This window comes from Vulpes vulpes, chromosome 1 (assembly GCF_048418805.1).
Source record: "Vulpes vulpes isolate BD-2025 chromosome 1, VulVul3, whole genome shotgun sequence".
Classification (NCBI taxonomy): Eukaryota; Metazoa; Chordata; class Mammalia; order Carnivora; family Canidae; genus Vulpes; species Vulpes vulpes.
The window spans coordinates 23696821-23715965 of record NC_132780.1 but is presented as its reverse complement, the minus strand read 5'-3'; the positions used below and the strand labels follow the sequence as shown (position 1 = coordinate 23715965).

Here is a 19145-nt window from a genome sequence, read left to right as displayed (position 1 = left end):
TTCCATATTTACTACTACTAACAGCCCTTTAACTAAACTTCTGAATACATGATTAGAGCAATTTTCTAGAAACTGACTTGCTTTGTTAAAATAAGTGAATGTTTTGAGGTTCTTTAAACACTGCCTTCCAACAAACATTATATGGCCTCCTTCATTTGGAGAATATAAAAAATAGTGAAAGGGATTAAAGGGGAAAAGAGAGAAAATGAGTGGGAAATATCGGAGAGGGTGACAGAACATGAGAGACTCCTAACTCTGGGAAACGAACAAGGGGCAGTGGAAGGGGAGGTGGGCTGGGGGTTGGGGTGACTGGGTGAAGGACACTGAGGGGGGCACTTGATGGGATGAGCACTGGGTGTTATACTATATGTTGGCAAATCGAACTCCAACAAAAAAAAATATACACAAAAAAATAAAAATAATAATAAATGAAAAAAAAAAAAAACACTGCCTTTCAGGAAAGCTACACCAACGTATCCTCCTATCAACATGTATGGGGAACTAATTTACCACAAAGTCAACTAGTTACTGTCAGTTGAAATTTTCTACCAATATCTATGTGAAAATATAATCTCATTTCATTTGGGATTCATTGCTTACTAGTAAAAAAACTACTTTTACACTGACATCTTTTGTAAACTCCTAGCTTATATCCTTCCTTGCCCTTCTGGGATATCAATCATTTTCCCATGTTTACTTTGAGAGCACTTTTATATAGTCCTCCTATTATACATATTGCAAATAACATTTTGTCATTTTTCTTAATTTTTATGATGGTGATTTTGACCTTACCAATGTTAAAATACTGATATAAAAGACTCAATCTTTTCCTTTATAAATTCTTTTTTTAAAAAAAGGAAATCTTTTCCCAAATTGGTAAGAAAATGGTCACCAAAATTTTCTTCTAATAGTTTTTGTTTTTTACATATTTCTCTTTGCAACATTTTACTTGGCTCATGAAGGTATTGTGCTTATTGTGCTAACAGCTTTACATATACTAGCTCATTTTATCTGTATAATCACTTTGTTAGATCTTTTATCTTTTTATAAGATTTTTATTTAGAGAGTGCATGAGCGCATGCATGCAAGGAGAGAGGAAGAGAAATCTCAAGCGGATCCCTGGGTGACTCAGCGGTTAGCGCTTGCCTTCAGCCCAGGGTGTGATCCTGGAGACCCGGAATCGAGTCCCACGTCAGGCTCCCTGCATGGAGCCTGCTTCTCCCTCTACCTGTGTCTCTGCCTCTCTTTCTCCCTGTGTCTCTCATGAATAAATAAATAAAATCTAAAAAAAAAAAGAATAAAAAGCCATTTTAGGGGCACCCACGTGGCTCAGTTCATTAAATGTCCAACTCTTGATTTCAGCTGAGGTCATGATCTCTGGGTAGTCATATCGAGCTCCTAGTTGGGCTCAGCTGGGATTCTGCTGAAGAGTCTCTCTCTCCCTCCTTCTGCCCCTCCCCCCAGCTCATGCTTGCTCTCTGAAATTAATAAATCTTAAAAAAAATAAAAAGCCGTTATTGTAAACATTCTCAAATTATTTTTGAAAATAGGAAAAGAATAAATAGCACTCATTACAAGTAATGCTGCTCAAGGCTGTGAATTCAGCAAATTATTAGTGCATAACTTTAAGTGTACTCCAGAGCTCACAGATCAATACTATCTAAGCTGGGAGGGACACATCCGACACTATTCCTGTATAATATACTATATAAAGTGGGACTGGAATATAACATTCTATTTTAACCTCTTATTTATAAGCTTTTCTGATAATGTCATATTAAAATTTAAACAGTGAATGAAGGCTAATTAATTACATGGTTGTAAACTTAGTTGTGACTAGAACACACAGCAGCTTTGACAAGACTATTATTCAGCCAATTAAATCTTGATGCTACCTTCTTCCTCAATATCAAAGTCAATTTCAAGAGCAGATAAGAACATGATAGGGCAATTAAAAGCTCACATAATTAAACTCTTTATAAACTGCTATGTATATGTCAATAAAAATGAAGTACTGCTTTTACCAGTAAACCTTTCTATGCCTTATGGACTTGGGATATAGTTAATTTTGACACTGATAATCCAGTTAAAAGTTTAGATTTAGGTCTCCAGAACAAATAATGATTCTTTCCCTACATCCCAGTTAAACTTCCAGAGTTAAACTACTAAGGATTCCTGCCTTTGGTTCCTTGTGAACCACACAAAAACTGTTCTTACCTTCACACCTTGAATGAGACCATTCATGAGGAATGTGTGTTGAGGAAATGTTTCATGTAGAACCTACAAAAAGCAAACAAACATCAAGAGAAATTCAAAAACAAATTAAAGGGAAAGATTTTTGCCTCTATTAATGTTAGATTAGGTAAATAAGATGAACCCTGGAATGAAAACATTTTAAGTATCAGTGAAGTATGAAAAATATCCTATAAGTATGAAAACATAAAAAATGAGGTAGAAATCTAAATAAGGCAAGAACCTACACTCGAGCACTCTGATGCCTTTCTTACAAAAGCATTTGCAGCAAATATAAATTAATTGGATATACTCTTCACCACTACTAATTATAAGCAGGTACCACAAAGGGTTATATAAACTCAAGTATGAACCTGCAGCCTAGCTTCATGTGACCTAGGTAGTCTAGGAAGCCTCAAGCCTTAAATTTAGATCATAGTGATTCCGGACTGGTAGTACTTCTGGTATCTAGCAGAAAAAAAAAATCTAAAATCAATCCTGAAAAAGCATCATCTAGGCCTCAAATCAACCATTTTTTTTTCCCTCAAATATAATGACCAGGACATAATCAAAGGTAATGAGATACAAAAGGAAATATGACCTCATGAGCAAGAAACAGCAACAAAAAATATATATATTATAATAGAAACAGACTTTCAATGACTTCACATTCTGGAATTACTTAACAGACTTTAAAAAGAATATGCTTGGGGCACCTAGGCAGCTTAGTTGGTTAAGGGTCTGACTTCAGCTCAGGTCATGATCTCAGGGTCCTGGGATTGAGCCCCATGCTGGACTCCTCACTCAGCAGGGAGTCTGCTTGCCCCTGCCCTCACTGGTGTGCTCTCTCTCTCAAACAAAATCCCTTTTTTTTTTTTTATATGAAGAATATACTTACTATAGTCTAAGATACAGAAAATAAGCTTGAAATTTTTGAACTAGAAGCTGTAAGAAATAAGAAAGTCCAGAGATTTTAAAAAGAAAAAAATTCCAAAATAGAAAAAAACGTATTGGCTTAAGTTCAGAACTCAATGGAGATGTTTAACAAAAGTAGACATCGCTAAGAGAATTTCTGAACCCAAAAGTAGGTCAACAGACCATCCAGAATGCAGCATGGAGACAAAAAGACAAAAAATAAAAGAGAAAGCAAAAGCCCCAGAGGATCCTGTAAGGAAATCTGACACAACTTCAATTAAATTTGTCTTGTAATGATAATGAGGCAGACACATTTCAGGAGTCAATGGCTGAAGATGTACTAGAACCAATGACAGACATTAGTGCAGAGATTAAAGTAGCGTAATAAATCCTAAGTAATATAAAAAGAAATCCAAACTCACAATCAGAAAACAAAACAAAACTTAAAAGCTGCAAGAAAAATACAGACAGACTGCCTAGAAAGATGGCTTTGTTGGGCAGCCCAGGTGGCTCAGCAGTTTAGTGCCACCTTCAGCCCAGGGCCTGATCCTGGGGTCCTAGGATCGAGTCCCACATCGGGCTCCCTGCATGGATCCTGCTTCTCCCTCTGCCTCTCATGAATAAATAAAATCTTAAAAAAAAAAAAAAAAAGATGGCTTTGTAACTCCGCTAACAATGGAGCCCAGGCAAGAAGCATGCTATCCTATCCTCAACATAATGAGGAAAAGACAACAAATGCCAACCTACAATTCTATACCCAGTTAAAATGTGCTTTAAGTACAATTTTCAACCTAGCAAAAACTAGTTTCCTAACTTACAGTAATCTAACTTACGCACTCCACCTAATGATATATGTGTGTGTGTGTGTGTGTGTGTGTGTGTATAAAGTTTCCTTACTTCAAGAAGGAAAATAATCTAGATGCAAGATGTGAGATGCAAGATGAAATAAACAGCAAAGAAAATGGTGAATATAAATAAACAGTGATACACACGACAAAATGATGTGTCTTGCAGGTTTTATTTTTAATTGTGTGGAATTAGAAGATGTAATGACATTGGAATAAACAAGGTAAATAAACACCAAGTGTTTACATTCCTTTACCTCATTCCTGCTGACACTGCTGTCCTGGATGAGGGTGAAGATACTGACATTAGAGACTTCAGTAAGTTTGCATGGAATGCTATGAAAGTAAAATGCATTCGAAGAAATTATTTCCAACCTTTCCTCTAACAAGATTATTTTTAAGGTTTAGAAAAGGTTTGTTATCTCAGCTAGTGACATTTGAATTCTACCTATTTGTACTGGAAAGACAGGAAAGTAAATAAAGAACAGCAAATATCTCAAGTTAAAAATCACTGAAGTTCTCAGAAGAACCTCAAAAATAACAGATTTCATAGGCCACAAAATACAAAAATGTTCTCTAAAGAAAACAGAATGCAAATCAGTATCAGTAGTTTCATTTGTTACATGCATCACAAAAATATGGTCAAACAGCAAAACACAAGAAAGTTAGTATATCTTTAAAAATGTTTCTCTGACCCTGGGTATGCCACTAGGTGTAGGATGTATCCACTGTCTCACAACCCTCTCTTCTCCCCTTCTATATTTATCTGTCTCTGTCAAACTGACGCTGAGAACCTACAGATATTTCTGAGACTCCCCTTGCTCATGGGCTTTCTCACAGTTCCTGCCAGGAGGAAACAAAAGGTGGAGAAGTGCCAGTAAATACTACACCAACTCCAGGGCTGCGTGCATGCTGTCAAAGGGACACAACTGCCCATCCTCCACTGCCTCCGGCTCTGTCCTCTGATCTCCCCCTAAAACAACTCTATACTCAAAACAACCTACACATGCATTCACTTGTGCAAATGATACAATCCACCAACAAGACAAAACCACTTAAATCTGGCAAAACTATATCCATGATTGAACAATGGAGTATGCATTTATTGGGCTGTACATTACACTAGAGAGATCTAATGGGATGTCTGGCTATATGAGGGAACATTTCTGGGCAATAGTGCCATGATGCAGGAAGTTCCTCTAAAAATCTTCGATATGTGCTTTTCAAAACTCTTCTACTTTTTCCTAATGCAGGGTAGAGTGGGGAAAAAAGAAAGCAGTTAAACTTTATTGAATAAGTAAAACAAAATAAGACAGTAAAAAAAAAAAAGCTAAACCTTCGTAAAATAAAGCAGCTATAACGAAAACAGCACTATTCTACTCATTTTGATAAATTCAAAAATTAAATATATTATACAAATAATCTAACTGCAGAGAACAGTAACTGTTACCATAATAAATTAAACCTCATGATAAAAAGTATATTAAACATCTCTGATAAAATCAAAGCTTTTATTTTTAACATTTTCCTATAGATAATAAAACTTAAGGAAGATATTGCCTTTATTCTTCAGAAGGACTATCGTAAGCATTAAATATAATGGTATTTCCTTTTCTTTTTTTTAAAGGTTTTATTTATTTGACAGAGAGAGTGAGAGAGCACAAGTAGGGGGAGCAGCAGGAGAGGGAGAAGCAGGCTCCCCACAAAGCAGGGAGCTTTGATGCAAGGCTGGATCCCAGAACCTTGAGATCATGACTGAGCCAAAAGCAAATGCTTAACTGAGCCACCTAGGCACCCCTATAATGGTGTTTCCTAGGGACTGAAAGTTTAGAGTTGAGCGGACTTCTGGTACAATGAAGCTAATAAATAACTGCATGTACATCATAACATATACATAATGTACATAAATACACATCACATACACAGCTGGTTTTCTGCACTTCTACCTAAAATTTTACCAACAGGAAACTAAATTTACAGTATTCCTGGAAAGCTAGGGTACATGTGAAGTTGAAGCAACAATAACATGTAAAAAGGTGAAAGGAAAAATCTTTGAAAACATAATTTTCCAGAGTCCAGGAAAGCAAACAGCCCAGAACCAGAGGAGGAAAAACATCTACAGTTGAACAGGTTATTAAAAGGTTATAGGGATCGCTGGGTGGCACAGCGGTTTGGCGCCTGCCTTTGGCCCAGGGCACGATCCTGGAGACCCAGGATCGAATCCCACATCGGGCTCCCTGCATGGAGCCTGCTTCTCCCTCTGCTGCTGTGTCTCTGCCTCTCTCTCTCTCTCTTTCTGTGACTATCATTCATTAAATAAATAATTTTAAAAAAAGGTTATAAAATGAGGGGTGCTTGGGTGACTCAGTCGGTTGAGCTTCTTCTGCTTTAGACTCAGGTCATGATTTCAGGGTCCTGGGATTGAGCCCAGTGTCATTGGGCTCCCTTCTTCCCCCTCTTCCCGCTATTCTGCCTACTTGTATGCTCTATCAAATAAATAAATAAAATCTTTTTTTAAAAAAATAAGGTTATAAAATGAGCTCCTGGTATCTTGCTCTCAAAGCTGCTGACTTCTGTATCTGTGCCCAACACAAGAATCAAAATGCATAATTCTCTGAACTGGGACTTCTAAATGGGATCCCTGTAGAACCAAATGGATTAAAAAATGATAGTGCCCCAGATCCCTTATATCTATAGTCCTACAATAAACTACTTCATCAGTATAGAGGGATCTCTGAACAACCACACTGTCATAAATCAAGAGCTCCTACAAGCAACACTCGTGTTCAATTCTGAGGAATAGAGCTTTCCATCTGGGCTGGAGAACAATAATCCAACTATCAGAGACCAGAGGTGCCTAAGGCACAGGTGGCAAATTGGCAAGCTGATCTTTTCTATTTGTATTTTTTTTTCAAGTGAGATAGTTGTCAGCGTGTAAATTTCAGGAAAATTCATACTCCATATGATTTTCTAGCGTGTCACAGGAAGTCAGAAGATTTCAGAACATAGGGCTTGAATTACCACATCACTGATTAGCTGAGTAAGCAAAGTGGCTGCTGCAGTTGAAGGAGCATATATTCCAACTGTAACATTCCTACCCCACTTCTGACATTTACATTACTTGCCTACCCCAGAAGACATTTGTTTTCATAATCTCTGATCTAACCCCTCATTTGTATATATAAACATGTATAAAATTCAACAACAAATGTGAAAATCACTGAAAGGTTTAAAATAAACCTTATTTTAAACCTTTCAACAAATGTGAAAATCACTGAAAGGTTTAAAATAAGTATGACATTCAAGAAAATGCTACGCACATTGAAAACAATGTGCTACACAGGGACCTACACCAAAATAAGCAAAACCAGTTTAAAAAAAGTCGTTAAGAACTGATCAAAGTCTTCAAGAACTGATTACAAGAGAAAGCACAGAAATACATAATAAGAAAGAATGTCAGAATGGATAAATACATAGTATTACAATGTACTATAGTGTTTTAAAAAAATACAGAATTGGGCAGCCCAGATGGCTCCATGGTTTAGCGCCGCCACCTTCAGCCCGGGGCCTGATCCTGGGGACCAGGGATGGAGTCCCATGTCAGGCTCTCTGCATGGAGACTGCTTCTCCCTCTGCCTGTGTCTCTCATGAATAAATAAATAAAATCTTTAAAAAACAAAATACAGAAATTAGCTGCATAATATATAAAAAAATAGAAGAGAAATGTAACTCAAAAGGTGTCAGAATAGGCAGACAAAAGACAGCAGCGGGTATAAAAAATACATCGAACATAATTAACAAATTTAACATACTTACCATATAGAGAATACTACACTGGGGAATACTTGTTCTTTTCAGGTCACATAGAAAATTTATAAGAATCAACCATATACGAGGATACAAAACAAGCTTCAACAAATTTCAAAGAACTGAAATAATTCATGTTCTCTGATAATACAATCTAGAGAAGTCCCCAAATGTTTAGAAATTAATACACTTAGAACAATCCATGCGTCAAAGAAGAAATCACAAGAAATATTAGAAAACAGAATAAGCTGAATGGTTATATCAATACAACACATCAAACTCATGAGTGCTTAAAGACCAATTTTAGGTTTGAAATACATAAAACGGAAAACCAACAAAGGGCTGAAAACAATGTTGTTGTTGTTGTTGTTGTTGTTTTTTTTGAAAACAATCTTCTAACCTTCAACATAAAGAAGTGAGAGAGGGCAGCCCGGGTGGCTCAGCGGTTTAGCACTGCCTTCACCCAGGGCATGATCCTGGGGACCCGGGAGAGTCCCACATCAGGCTCCCTGCAAGGAGCCTGCTTCTCCCTCTGCCTGTGTCTCTGCCTCTCTTCCTCTCTGTGTCTCTCATGAATAAATAAATAAAATCTTTAAAAACAATTTTTTTAAAATAACATAAAGAACAGCAAATCCAATCCAAAGAAGTAACAAAAAAAGGTAATAAAAAAAGACATCAGTAAAATGAAATCCAAACATTTAATAATGAAAATCAACAAAAACCAAAAGTAACTCCTCTGAGAAGACTGGAATTGATAATTCTTAAACTATTAGGACTACACCAAAATAAAAATCTTTTGCACAGTACTGAAGGAAACCACAACAAATGACAACTTACTGAATGGGAGAAGACATTTGCAAACCCAAATTGGGGCTAATACCCCAAATATTTAAGGAACTTGCACAAACCAATACCAAAAAAAAAAAAGAAAGAAAGAAAGAAAAAAGAAAAAAAAAAGAAACCACTACAAATAATCCAATTAAAATGGGCAGAGGACCTGAAGAGAGGTTTTTCTAAAGACTTATAGATGGCCCCAATGGACACAAAAAAAGATGCTCAACCTAACTAATTATCAGGGAAATGCAAATCAAAACCACAATAAGATACCATCTCACACCAATAAGAATGGCTAGTTATCAATGGCTAGGAAATAACAGGTGTTGGCGAGGATGTGGACAAAAAGGGAATCTCACGTACAGTTGGTGGGAATATAAATTGGTGCAGCCACTATGGAAAACAGTATGGAGGTTCCTCAAGAATTAAAAATAGATGGGACGCCTGGGTGGCTCTGCGGTTGAGCACCTGCCTTCGGCTCAGGGAGTGATCCTGGAGTCCCAGGATCGAGTGCTGATCAGGCTCCCTGCATGGAGCCTGTTTCTCCCTTTGCCTGTGTCTGCCTCTCTGTCTCTCATGAATAAATAAATAAAATATTTAAAAAAAACACCTGTCGAATCACCATGTACACCTGAAACTAATACCATACTTTGTAAAAATACAAAATAAAAATAAAGGAAATTGTGAGACACACACACACACACACGGGAATATTATTCAACTACAAAAAATGAAGGAAAGGGACACCTGGTCAGTGGTTGAGCATCTGCCTTTGGCTCAGGTCATAATCCCAGGATCCTAGGATTGAGTCTTGTACCAGGCTTCCCGCATGGAGCCTGCTTCTCCCTCTGCCTGTGTCTCTGCCTCTCTCTGTGTCTCATATATATATATATAAATAAAATAAATAAAATAAAATAAAAATAAAATAAATAAAATAAAATATAAAATAAAATAAAATAAAATCTTAAAAAAAGGAAGGAAATTCTGCCACTTGAGACACCAATGGACCCTGAGAAATAGGCAGAGAAAGACTAGTATCATATTATCTCATTTATATGTGGAAGCAAACAAAACAAAACACAACAAACAAGCTCACAGATAAAGAACAGATTGGTGGTTGCCAAAGGCAGGGGATGGAGAGTAAAATGGGTGAAGGGGATCAAAAGTACAAGCTTCTAGTTATAAAAATAAATATCAAAACTAAGTGAGTGGGATTTATGGAAGGGTAGCCTAATTTTCAAAAATCAATATAACTGACCACATTACTCAAATAAAGGAAAAATCTAGTTGTTATCTGATTATATGCAGAAAATTCATTTAATAAAATTTAACACCTATTTAGGATAACAACTGTAAGCAAAACAGTAATAGAAGGGAACTTCCTTTCTCTGATAAAGAGTATCTACAAAAACAAACCTACAGCAAATAATACACTTAGTAGTAAATTTTAGATCTACCACCAGAGATCATCTCTGAGATAATGATGCCCACTACAATTGCTTCTATTCAACATAGTACTTGAGGTCATAGTACTTGAGTACTTGAGCAATGCAGTAAGAAAAAGAAAAAGGACTGGAAGGAGTTAAAAACTATCATTATTCACAAAATATATGAATGTGTATGTAAAAATCTGCAGATAAACACTTAGGATTAATAAGTGAATTTAGACAATCACCAGATACAAGGTCAAAATACAAAAACAAATGGTTTCAAGTACCAGCATGACAGAAAATTAAACCTTTACCCTTCTCCATGAATGTCCTAGCCGGCTAAGCACCAAGCGTTCAGGGACTGACTGGGAACTTGCCACCTGTCTTGGTACCCTAGTTATGTCAGTAACAGCCTCACAGCCCTGGAGTATGAACTGAGACACAGTTAGAAAAGCAGCAGTGAGATGGGAGACTACAAGCAGAGCCAAAGTCCACATTTCCAATGGGAATGGCAACCATCTGGGAAGGAGATACCTTTATTTTCTCTGGCCGGAGACAGGAGGCCAGCTCCCTTCCCAAACCTCTCACTTAGCTTATAACATCCTCTGCTGGACACCTGCAGATGCCCTAGGCCTGGTGATACCCAAACAGCTCTGAAACCAAATTGCAAAGGGCCCTGTGGCCAAACCTCACCTACAGTCTCCAGGACTGGACCAGATTCCCTGCTTGAAAGCAGAGGATATGACTCAGACACTGGATCTGAACAGATTCCTGGGAAAACCTTGTTTCCAAAAAAGGGCAAAGGTGTATACAGGGAAACATGGAGGGCAGAGTTCTTCAGCAGAGACATTAAAAAAAAAAAAGTTTTTTAACCTTTACAACTATACTATTATATCAAAAAACATTAAATACCTTGGAGTAAAACTAGTGAAAAATCTATGCAGTGAGAAATATAAAATATTATTCAGATAAATTTTAGAGACTAGATATAAAGAGGATATACCACATAAAAGACTGAATATTGTAAAGATATCAATTCTCCTCCAATTAATCTATTGTCAATGTAATGACAATCAAATTTCCTATCAACACTGAATATTGAAGAGCCGATTATAAAATGTATGTAGATAGATAAAAGGTGTAGAATAGCCAGCCAATCTTGAGGAGGAAGAACCAAGCCAGAGCAGTTATACAAGATACCGCTACAAAAATCAACACAGCATGGTATTGACACAGGGCATATACATAAATAGAATACAAAACTTAATAACAAATCCATATGTATGTGGTTGCCTAATTTATGATTAAGTTGACACATACAATGGGGAAAAGAAATTTTTCCCCCAATAAATTAGGCTGGTTCAACTATGCATTATTCATATGCAATCAAAAGGAATCTTGACCTCTACAAAACACAATGATTTTTTTTTCTAGATGGATGGCAGATTGATGTGTGAAAAAGAAACCAATAAACCTTTGAAAAAAGAAAGTTTCTTAAACAAGATTTTAAGAAAGTACTAACCTTAAGGCAAAAAAAAAAAAAGAAGAAGAAGAAGAAGAAACTGACCTGCCTAAGCTAGAGTCTGGCTAGTCACAGGGTTAAATCACTATAGAAAAATTTTGGCAGTAATTATATACTGAAGTTGAATAAAACCCTGCAATTTTAGGGGATGCCTGGGTGGCTCAGTGGTTGAGCATCTGCCTTCAGCCCAGGGCATGATCCTGGAGTCCCGAGATCGAGCCCCACATCAAGTTCCTTGCGGGGACCTGCTTCTCTCTCTGTCTAGGTCTCTGCCTCTCTCTTGGTGTGTCTCTCATGACCAAATAAAATCTTTTTTTTTTTTTAAGATTTTATTTATTTATTCATGAGACACACAGAAAGAGAGGCAGAGATATAGGCAGAGGGAAGAGAAGCAGGCTCCATTGTCACAAAGCAAAATGACAGAGGAGGTAACAAAACTTCCCAAATTTGATTTAAAAAAGAAAAAAGTGAATTAACAGACCCCAGAAGCTAAATAAACCCCAAGTAAAAGGAACACAAAGAGATCCACACTCAGACACATTAATGCATAAACTATTGAAAGACAAAGAGAAAATCTCTAAGCAGAAAAAAAGGAAAATGAATTCACCACATATATTAGAGACTGACAAATTATCTGTAAAGGGACATAGAGTACATAGTAAATATTTTAGGGTACATGGTTTGTGTTGCAACTCAACTCAGCCATTGTAACACAAAAGCAACCACATTCAACAGACACTGTTGTGGTCCAACAATTTTTTATTTATGGATACTTCCACCTGAATTTCATATTAAATATCTTCTTTTGGTTGTTTCCAACCATTTAAAAATGTAAAAAGCATCCCTTAGTGCACAGACCACACAAACTCAGGCAGTAGGCCATATTAGGTACATGGGCCATAGTTTATAGACCCCTGACATAAAGGGGAACAAAGATACTTATTATTAGCTGACTTCCTATCAGATAAAATGGATGCCATAAGGCAATATAATAATATATTAAAAGTACTGAAAAATATATTTTAAAAATTAGAATGTAAAAAAAAAATAGAATGTATTATATTATAAATATTACGATAGGGAGACCCACTCCTGTTATATTTAGATGTTAACTCTTCTTAAAATTGTAGGAAAGTTTGGAAATCAGCACTGTCTTTATTTAAGCATTCAGAAGTTTACTGGTATAAAAGTATGCTACAGACTACAACATACAACTAATACATATAACGCACAGTAATAGGACAAAAATAAATGCCAAGCAAAAGTCAGTACATCTGCTTAATTAAGGCCCATTATATCATAACAGTGAGCTGTGCAAGAGAAAGCAAAGATTTAAAAAACTATGATCATATATTATAGATACTCTTAGTGAATGCTACTTATCTCATTTTAACAATAAAAGGTAAATTTACCCACAAGAGGGTAATTTCGGGTACTTGGTCAAAAACCACTAGAAAACTATCAAAATCATAAGATGAGCCTGAACATTTTGATTCCAGAAGCCAAGACAAGCCTCCGTGTGACTATAGTTAGAACTTTACTTCCTTTTCATGTAGAGAGCAAAGTACTTACATATTATGCTCCAAATGGCAAAAACAGTCCCATCTCATTTTATCTCAAGTCCCAAAAGGAAAGGATTAAGTGAAGGAAGCAGAAAAGGCTAGACTACAGAGGAAATAAGGGGCAAATAAGATGGAATATGGGGTTTTTTAAATAAATGAGCACATACTCTCAAAGCAAGGACAAGAATACTGAATGTGGTGGGAAAGTAAAGAACATTCTTTATTAGATCACTGTATGAAGAGAATGGTGTATTGGAGTATACTGTATCCTTGAATCTCTAGCAAGATTTGAGGAAGGTCAGCTTGCAAAAGAAAATCTGCAAATTCCAAGAATAAAATTTTCCACTCATAGGACCAGTATTAAGTATATCTTTATTGAAATAAGTGCTATTTAAACATATCTAAAGATGTTTATATTAATAGCTTTATTTACAGTAAAATGAGATCAGGCCCTCTAACAGACGATGCACGTTTTCAAATAGAGGGTAGAATGTAAGGCAGGGATGGAGAGTCATTTTTATGCATAAGCTACTACTAGCAGAAGGTAAGGCCAATGAGTGAGGTCAACTTTACAAATCTACTTCAGTGTCTTAGGGGTTGAGAACTTTCTCATGGTACTTAATAAACTAAAATTGTAATACAGGACATGAGACAGGCAACAAATTACACAGAGTAAATGACTAAGAAAAAGTAAATTTTACACTACTTCAGTTTGGGCAGCTTATACACTTCTAGGGATGCATCCATTTCTTCCAGGTTGCCTAATTTGTTGGCATATAGTAATATGTTCTTATAATCATTTGTATTTCTTTGGTGTTGGTTGTGATCTCTCCTCTTTCATTCATGATTTAGTTTATCTGGGTTCTTTCTCTTTCCTTTTTCTAAGTCTGGCCAGGGGTTTGTCAATCTCACTAATTCTTGTAAGCAACCAGCTCCTAGTTTCGTTGATCTGTTCTAGTGTTCTTTTGGTTTCTGTTTCATTGAATTCTGCTCTAATCTTTATTAATTCTCTTCTCCTACTGGGTTTAGGCTTTACTTGCTGTTCTTTAGCTCTTTTAGGTGTAATGTTAGATTGTGTATTTGAGATCTTCTTGTTTTTTGAAAAACACTTGTATTGTTATATACTTCCCTATTTAGGACAGCCTTTGCTGCATCCCAAAGGTTGTGAACAGCTGTGTTTCATTTGATTCCATGAATTTCTAAAATTCTTCTTTAATTTCCTGGTTGACCCACTGTTTAGTAGGACACTATATAACCTTCAAGTATTTGAGTTCTTTCCAAATTTCCTCTTGTGACTGAGTTCCAGTTTCAAAGTATTGTGGTCCAAAAATATTCAGGGAATGTTCCAGAATCTTCTATTCTGGAGAATGTTGCATGTGCACTTGAGAAGAATGTGTATTCTGTTGCTTTCGTATGGAATGCTCTGAATGCATCTGAAGTCCATCTGGTCCAGTGGGTCGTTCAAAGCCCTTTTTTCCTTGTTTGTCTTCTGCTTAGATGATCTGTCCATTGCCAAGAATAAGGTGTTAAAGTCCCCTACTATTAATGTATTATTATCAATGTGTTTTCTTTAATTTTGTTATTAATTGGTTTATATAACTGGCTGCTCCCATGTTAGAGGCATAAATATTACAATTGTTAAATCTTGTTGGATAGACCCTTTAGTTATGATTTAGTGTCCTTCCTCATGTCTTATTATAGTCTTTGGTTTAAAATCTAATTTATTTTGGGACGCCTGGTAGGTTCAGTGGTTGAGCATCTGCCTTCAGCTCAGGTCGTGATCCCAGGGTCCTGCGAATGAGTCTTCCATTGGGAGCTTAATTGGCTGCTCCCATGTTAGGGGCATAAATATTACAATTGTTAAATCTTGTTGGATAGACCCTTTAGTTATGATTTAGTGTCCTTCCTCATGTCTTATTATAGTCTTTGGTTTAAAATCTAATTTATTTTGGGACGCCTGGGATGTTCAGTGGTTGAGCATCTGCCTTCAGCTCAGGTCGTGATCCCAGGGTCCTGCGAATGAGTCTTCCATAGGGAGCTTGCTTCTCCCACTGCCTATGTTGCCTCTCTCTCCGTTTCGCTCATGAATAAATAAAAATAAAATCTTAAAAAATAAATAATTAAAATCTAATTTCTTTTGATGTCCATTAGGATGATAAATAGATTTCCATGGGATCCCTGGGTGGCTCAGCAGTTTAGCGCTTGCCTTCCACCCAGGGCACGATCCTGGAGTCCAGGGATCGAGTCCCACATCGGGCTCCCTGCCTGGAGCCTGCTTGTCCCTCTGCCTGTGTCTCTGCCTCTCTCTCTCTCTCTGTCATGAATGAATAAATAAAATCTTTAAAAAAAAAAAAATTTCCACCCTTTCACTTTCAATCCACAAGTATCTTTAGGTCTAAAATGAGTCCCTTTTCTAATGGCTGAGTAATAGAAACGACAAATACCCACCATTTGCTTCGACATGGATGGAACTGGAGGGTATTATGCAGAGTGAAATAAGTCAATAGGAGAAGGACAAACATTATATGGTCTCATTCATTTGGGGAATACAAAAAATAGTGAAAGGGAATAAAAGGGAAAGGAGAAAAAATGAGTGGGGAATATCAGAAAGGGAGACAGAACATGAGAGACTCCTAACTCTGGGAAACAAACTAGGGGTAGTGGAAAGGGAGGTGGGCAGGGGGTGGGGGTGACTGGGTGACGGGCACCAAGGGGGGCACTTGATGGGATGAGCACTGGGTGTTATTCTATATGTTGGCAAATTGAACACCAATAAAAAATAAATTTATAAAAAAAATAAATAAAATGAGTCCCTTGTAGACAGCATATTGATGGGTCTTGCTTTCTAAGCAATCTGATACCTTATGTCTTTTGATTAGGGCATTTAGCCCATTTACATTCAGAGTAACTACTAAAAGGTATGAATTTAGTGCCATTGTATTACCTGTCAAAATCCTTGTTTCTGTAGACTGTCTTTATTCCTTTCTGGTCTATGTTACTTTTGGGCTCTCTCTTTGCTTAAGGGATCCCTTTTAATATTTCTTGCAGGGCTGGTTTTGTGATCACAAATTCTTTTAGTTTCTGTTCGTCCTGGAAGCTCTTTATCTCTTTCCAATCTGAATGACATCCTTGCTGGATAAAGTATTCTTGGCTGCATATTTTCTCATTTAGCAACTGGAATATATCATGCCTGTCCTTTCTGGTTTCTGTGGATAGATCTGCTGTCAATGTAATGTTTCTATTCTTGTAGGTTACGGATCTCGTTTTGAGCTCCTTTCAGGACTTTCTCTTTGTCTCTGAGATTTGCAAGTTTCACTATTATTATACGCTGGGGTATTGACTTATTTTTATGGATTTTGAGGGGGGATTCTCTGTGCCTCCTGGACTTGGGATGCCTGTTTCCTCCCCCAGATTAGGGATGTTCTCAGCTATAATTTGCTCTAATATACCTTTGGGCCCTCACCCCTTCCCTCTTCTTTTGGGATCTCAATTATGCAAAATTTTTTTAACTTTATAACATCACTTATCTCTCAAATTCTCCCCTGGTGATCCAGTAGTTGTTTATCTTTTTCTCAGCTTCTTTATTCTCTATCATTTTGTCTTCCATATCACTAATGGTCTCTTCTGCCTCATTTATCCTAGCATTTAGAGCCTCCAATTTTTTTTTTTTAAGATTTATTTGACACAGGGGATCCCTGGGTGGCTCAGCGGTTTAGTGCCTGCCTTTGGCCCGGGGCGTGATCCTGGAGTCCCGGGATCGAGTCCCACGTCAGGCTCCTGGCATGGAGCCTGCTTTTCCCTCCTCCTGTGTCTCTGCCCCTCTCGCTCTTTCTTTCTCTCTCTCTTTCTGTGTCTATCATAAATAAATAAATAAGTAAATAAATAAATCTTTTTAAAAAAAAAAGATTTGACACAAATAGCGAGCCCAAGCAGGGAGAGTGGCAGGGAGAGGGAGAGGGACAAGCAGGCTCCCCAAAGCGTAAGGAGTCTGAATGCAAGGCTCGATCCCAGGACCCTGGGATCATGACCTAAGCCAAAGGCAGATGCCTGACTGAGCCACCCAGGTGCCTTAGATCTTCTATTTTTTATTGCATCTCATTAATAGCCTTTTTTATTTTGACTTGATTAGATTTTAGTTCATTTCTCCAGAAAGGGATTCTCTAATGTTTTCTATGTTTTCAAGCCTAGCTAGTAACTTTATAATCATTATTCTGAACTCTAGTTCCAACATCTTTTTTTGTTTTTTAATTTTTACTTATTTATGATAGTCACACAGAGAGAGAGAGATAGAGGCAGAGACACAGGCAGAGGGAGAAGCAGGCTCCAGACCGGGAGCCCGACGTGGAGCTCGATCCCGGGTCTCCAGGATCGTACCCTGGGCCAAAGGCAGGCGCTAAACCACTGCGCCACCCAGTAATCCCTCTAGTTCCAACATCTTACTTAAATCCATACTGATTAGGACCTGGCAGTCAGTACTGCTTCTTGTTATTTTTCTGAGGTGAGTTTTTCTGTCTTGTCATTCTTGCAGAAAGTGGTCACTTTTCTATTTGCAGAGTTGTGCCAATTCTTTTCTTAGATCTCCAGTTGAGTTTGCAGGTGTTTAGAATCATCTGATAGTTTTCTAACTGAATTCCTGAGACTAGACAAAAATAAGGTCTCCTATTCCTCTGGCATCTTGGAAAGTGTCCAAATCTATACTACTTCAAACAGAGCACTTCTAGTGTGTGCTAGGATGCAGATAGTCAGATTGCACAGAATATTAAAATGTAGTTACTGTTCTGTATCTCCAAATCCTTACCTTAAACTATTTTTCTCACCTCATGGAAACAGGACAGAATGCTGTCCACTTGGGGAAAAAAAAAACACATGTACCATCATCCTAATAGTTACAACACCATGATGGGTGACAGATGCAGGATGTCAAGAACTAGTTATCTGACAACAATAAACCCCAACATAAAGGAACAGGATAAATGAACTTCTGCTATAATAAAATAAACTATAATTTTGTCCCTTTCTTACCAGTTCTCTGTCCAACCAGAAAAGGTAGAAAGTAGAGAGGATATGCCAGAGAAAATCTTTTTTTTTTTTTTTTCTTCTCTCCAAAAGGAGAAAGGAACCAGCCCTGCCACATCAGAACAGAAACAGAGGTAGCAAACTGTGTTGTAAAGGCTGAGGAAGATAAGACAGTACAGGACACTTAGCTTAATTTAGCAACACGAAGGACTCAGAAAAAAGAGAATGAACCCATCTATTAATTCAGCAAATCTTCTATGACACTGTAGTGTCAGAGTGATGCTAGCAAGCCTGTACTCCACAGACATAAGTGTATATTTTAACCAAATATTTGCAAACAGTAAAACTGCTCAGAAACTGCAAAAAGAAAGTAAAGCAGCATTTTAGCTGGCTTATAAGGCTGCATTGGGCAGTAAGAAAAAAGCCACATCGACTTTGGGTGCATATTAAGATTAACTAATTAATCAAAATTAAGAGATCTGGCAGCCCGGGTGGCTCAGTGGTTTAGCGCCGCCTTCGGCCCAAGGCGTGATCCTGGAGTCCCGGGATCGAGTCCCATGTTGAACTCCCTGCATGGAGCCTGCTTCACCCTCTGCCTGTGTTTCTGTCTGTCTCTCTTTCCCATGAATAAATAAATAAAATCTTAAAAAAAAAATTAAGAGATCTGACAATCTGTGATCTAGCGCCAAAAAGGTCTCCAAAGTTTTTAACTGTCTGGAAAGTGGTTTTACAATTTCTAACAAGACCTCAAAAACATTATTCTTCACTTAACTTTGAATTCTTAATACAGACTGATTATAGAATTAACTCTATATTGAGAAACCTGTAATATCACTACAGCAGATTTCTAGTTCCACAAGAAAAATACTATTTAGGGACGCCTGGGTGGCTCAGCGGTTGAGCGTCTGCCTTTGGCTCAGGGCGTGAACCTGGGATCCGGGATGGAGTCCCACATCAGGCTCCCCATGGGGAGCCTGCTTCT

The 19145-nt window shown here is 37.3% G+C and overlaps 1 protein-coding gene across 6 annotated transcripts in view; it reads right to left on the bottom strand.

Annotated features, from left to right (window-relative positions):
• Positions 1–19145, bottom strand: part of MFSD14B (major facilitator superfamily domain containing 14B) — a 72525-nt gene that overhangs the window by 29483 nt on the left and 23897 nt on the right. For 3 of the 6 annotated variants that reach the window (XM_072723592.1, XM_072723777.1, XM_072723714.1), the window contains one exon: positions 2218–2280. The exons of 2 other annotated variants lie outside the window; for them this stretch is intronic. In XM_072723592.1, the coding sequence (XP_072579693.1) occupies positions 2218–2280 (63 nt within the window). Of the gene's footprint in view, positions 1–2217; positions 2281–4249; positions 4329–19145 lie in introns of all 6 variants that reach the window. One more of the 6 variants, XM_072723844.1, reaches the window with a different exon arrangement.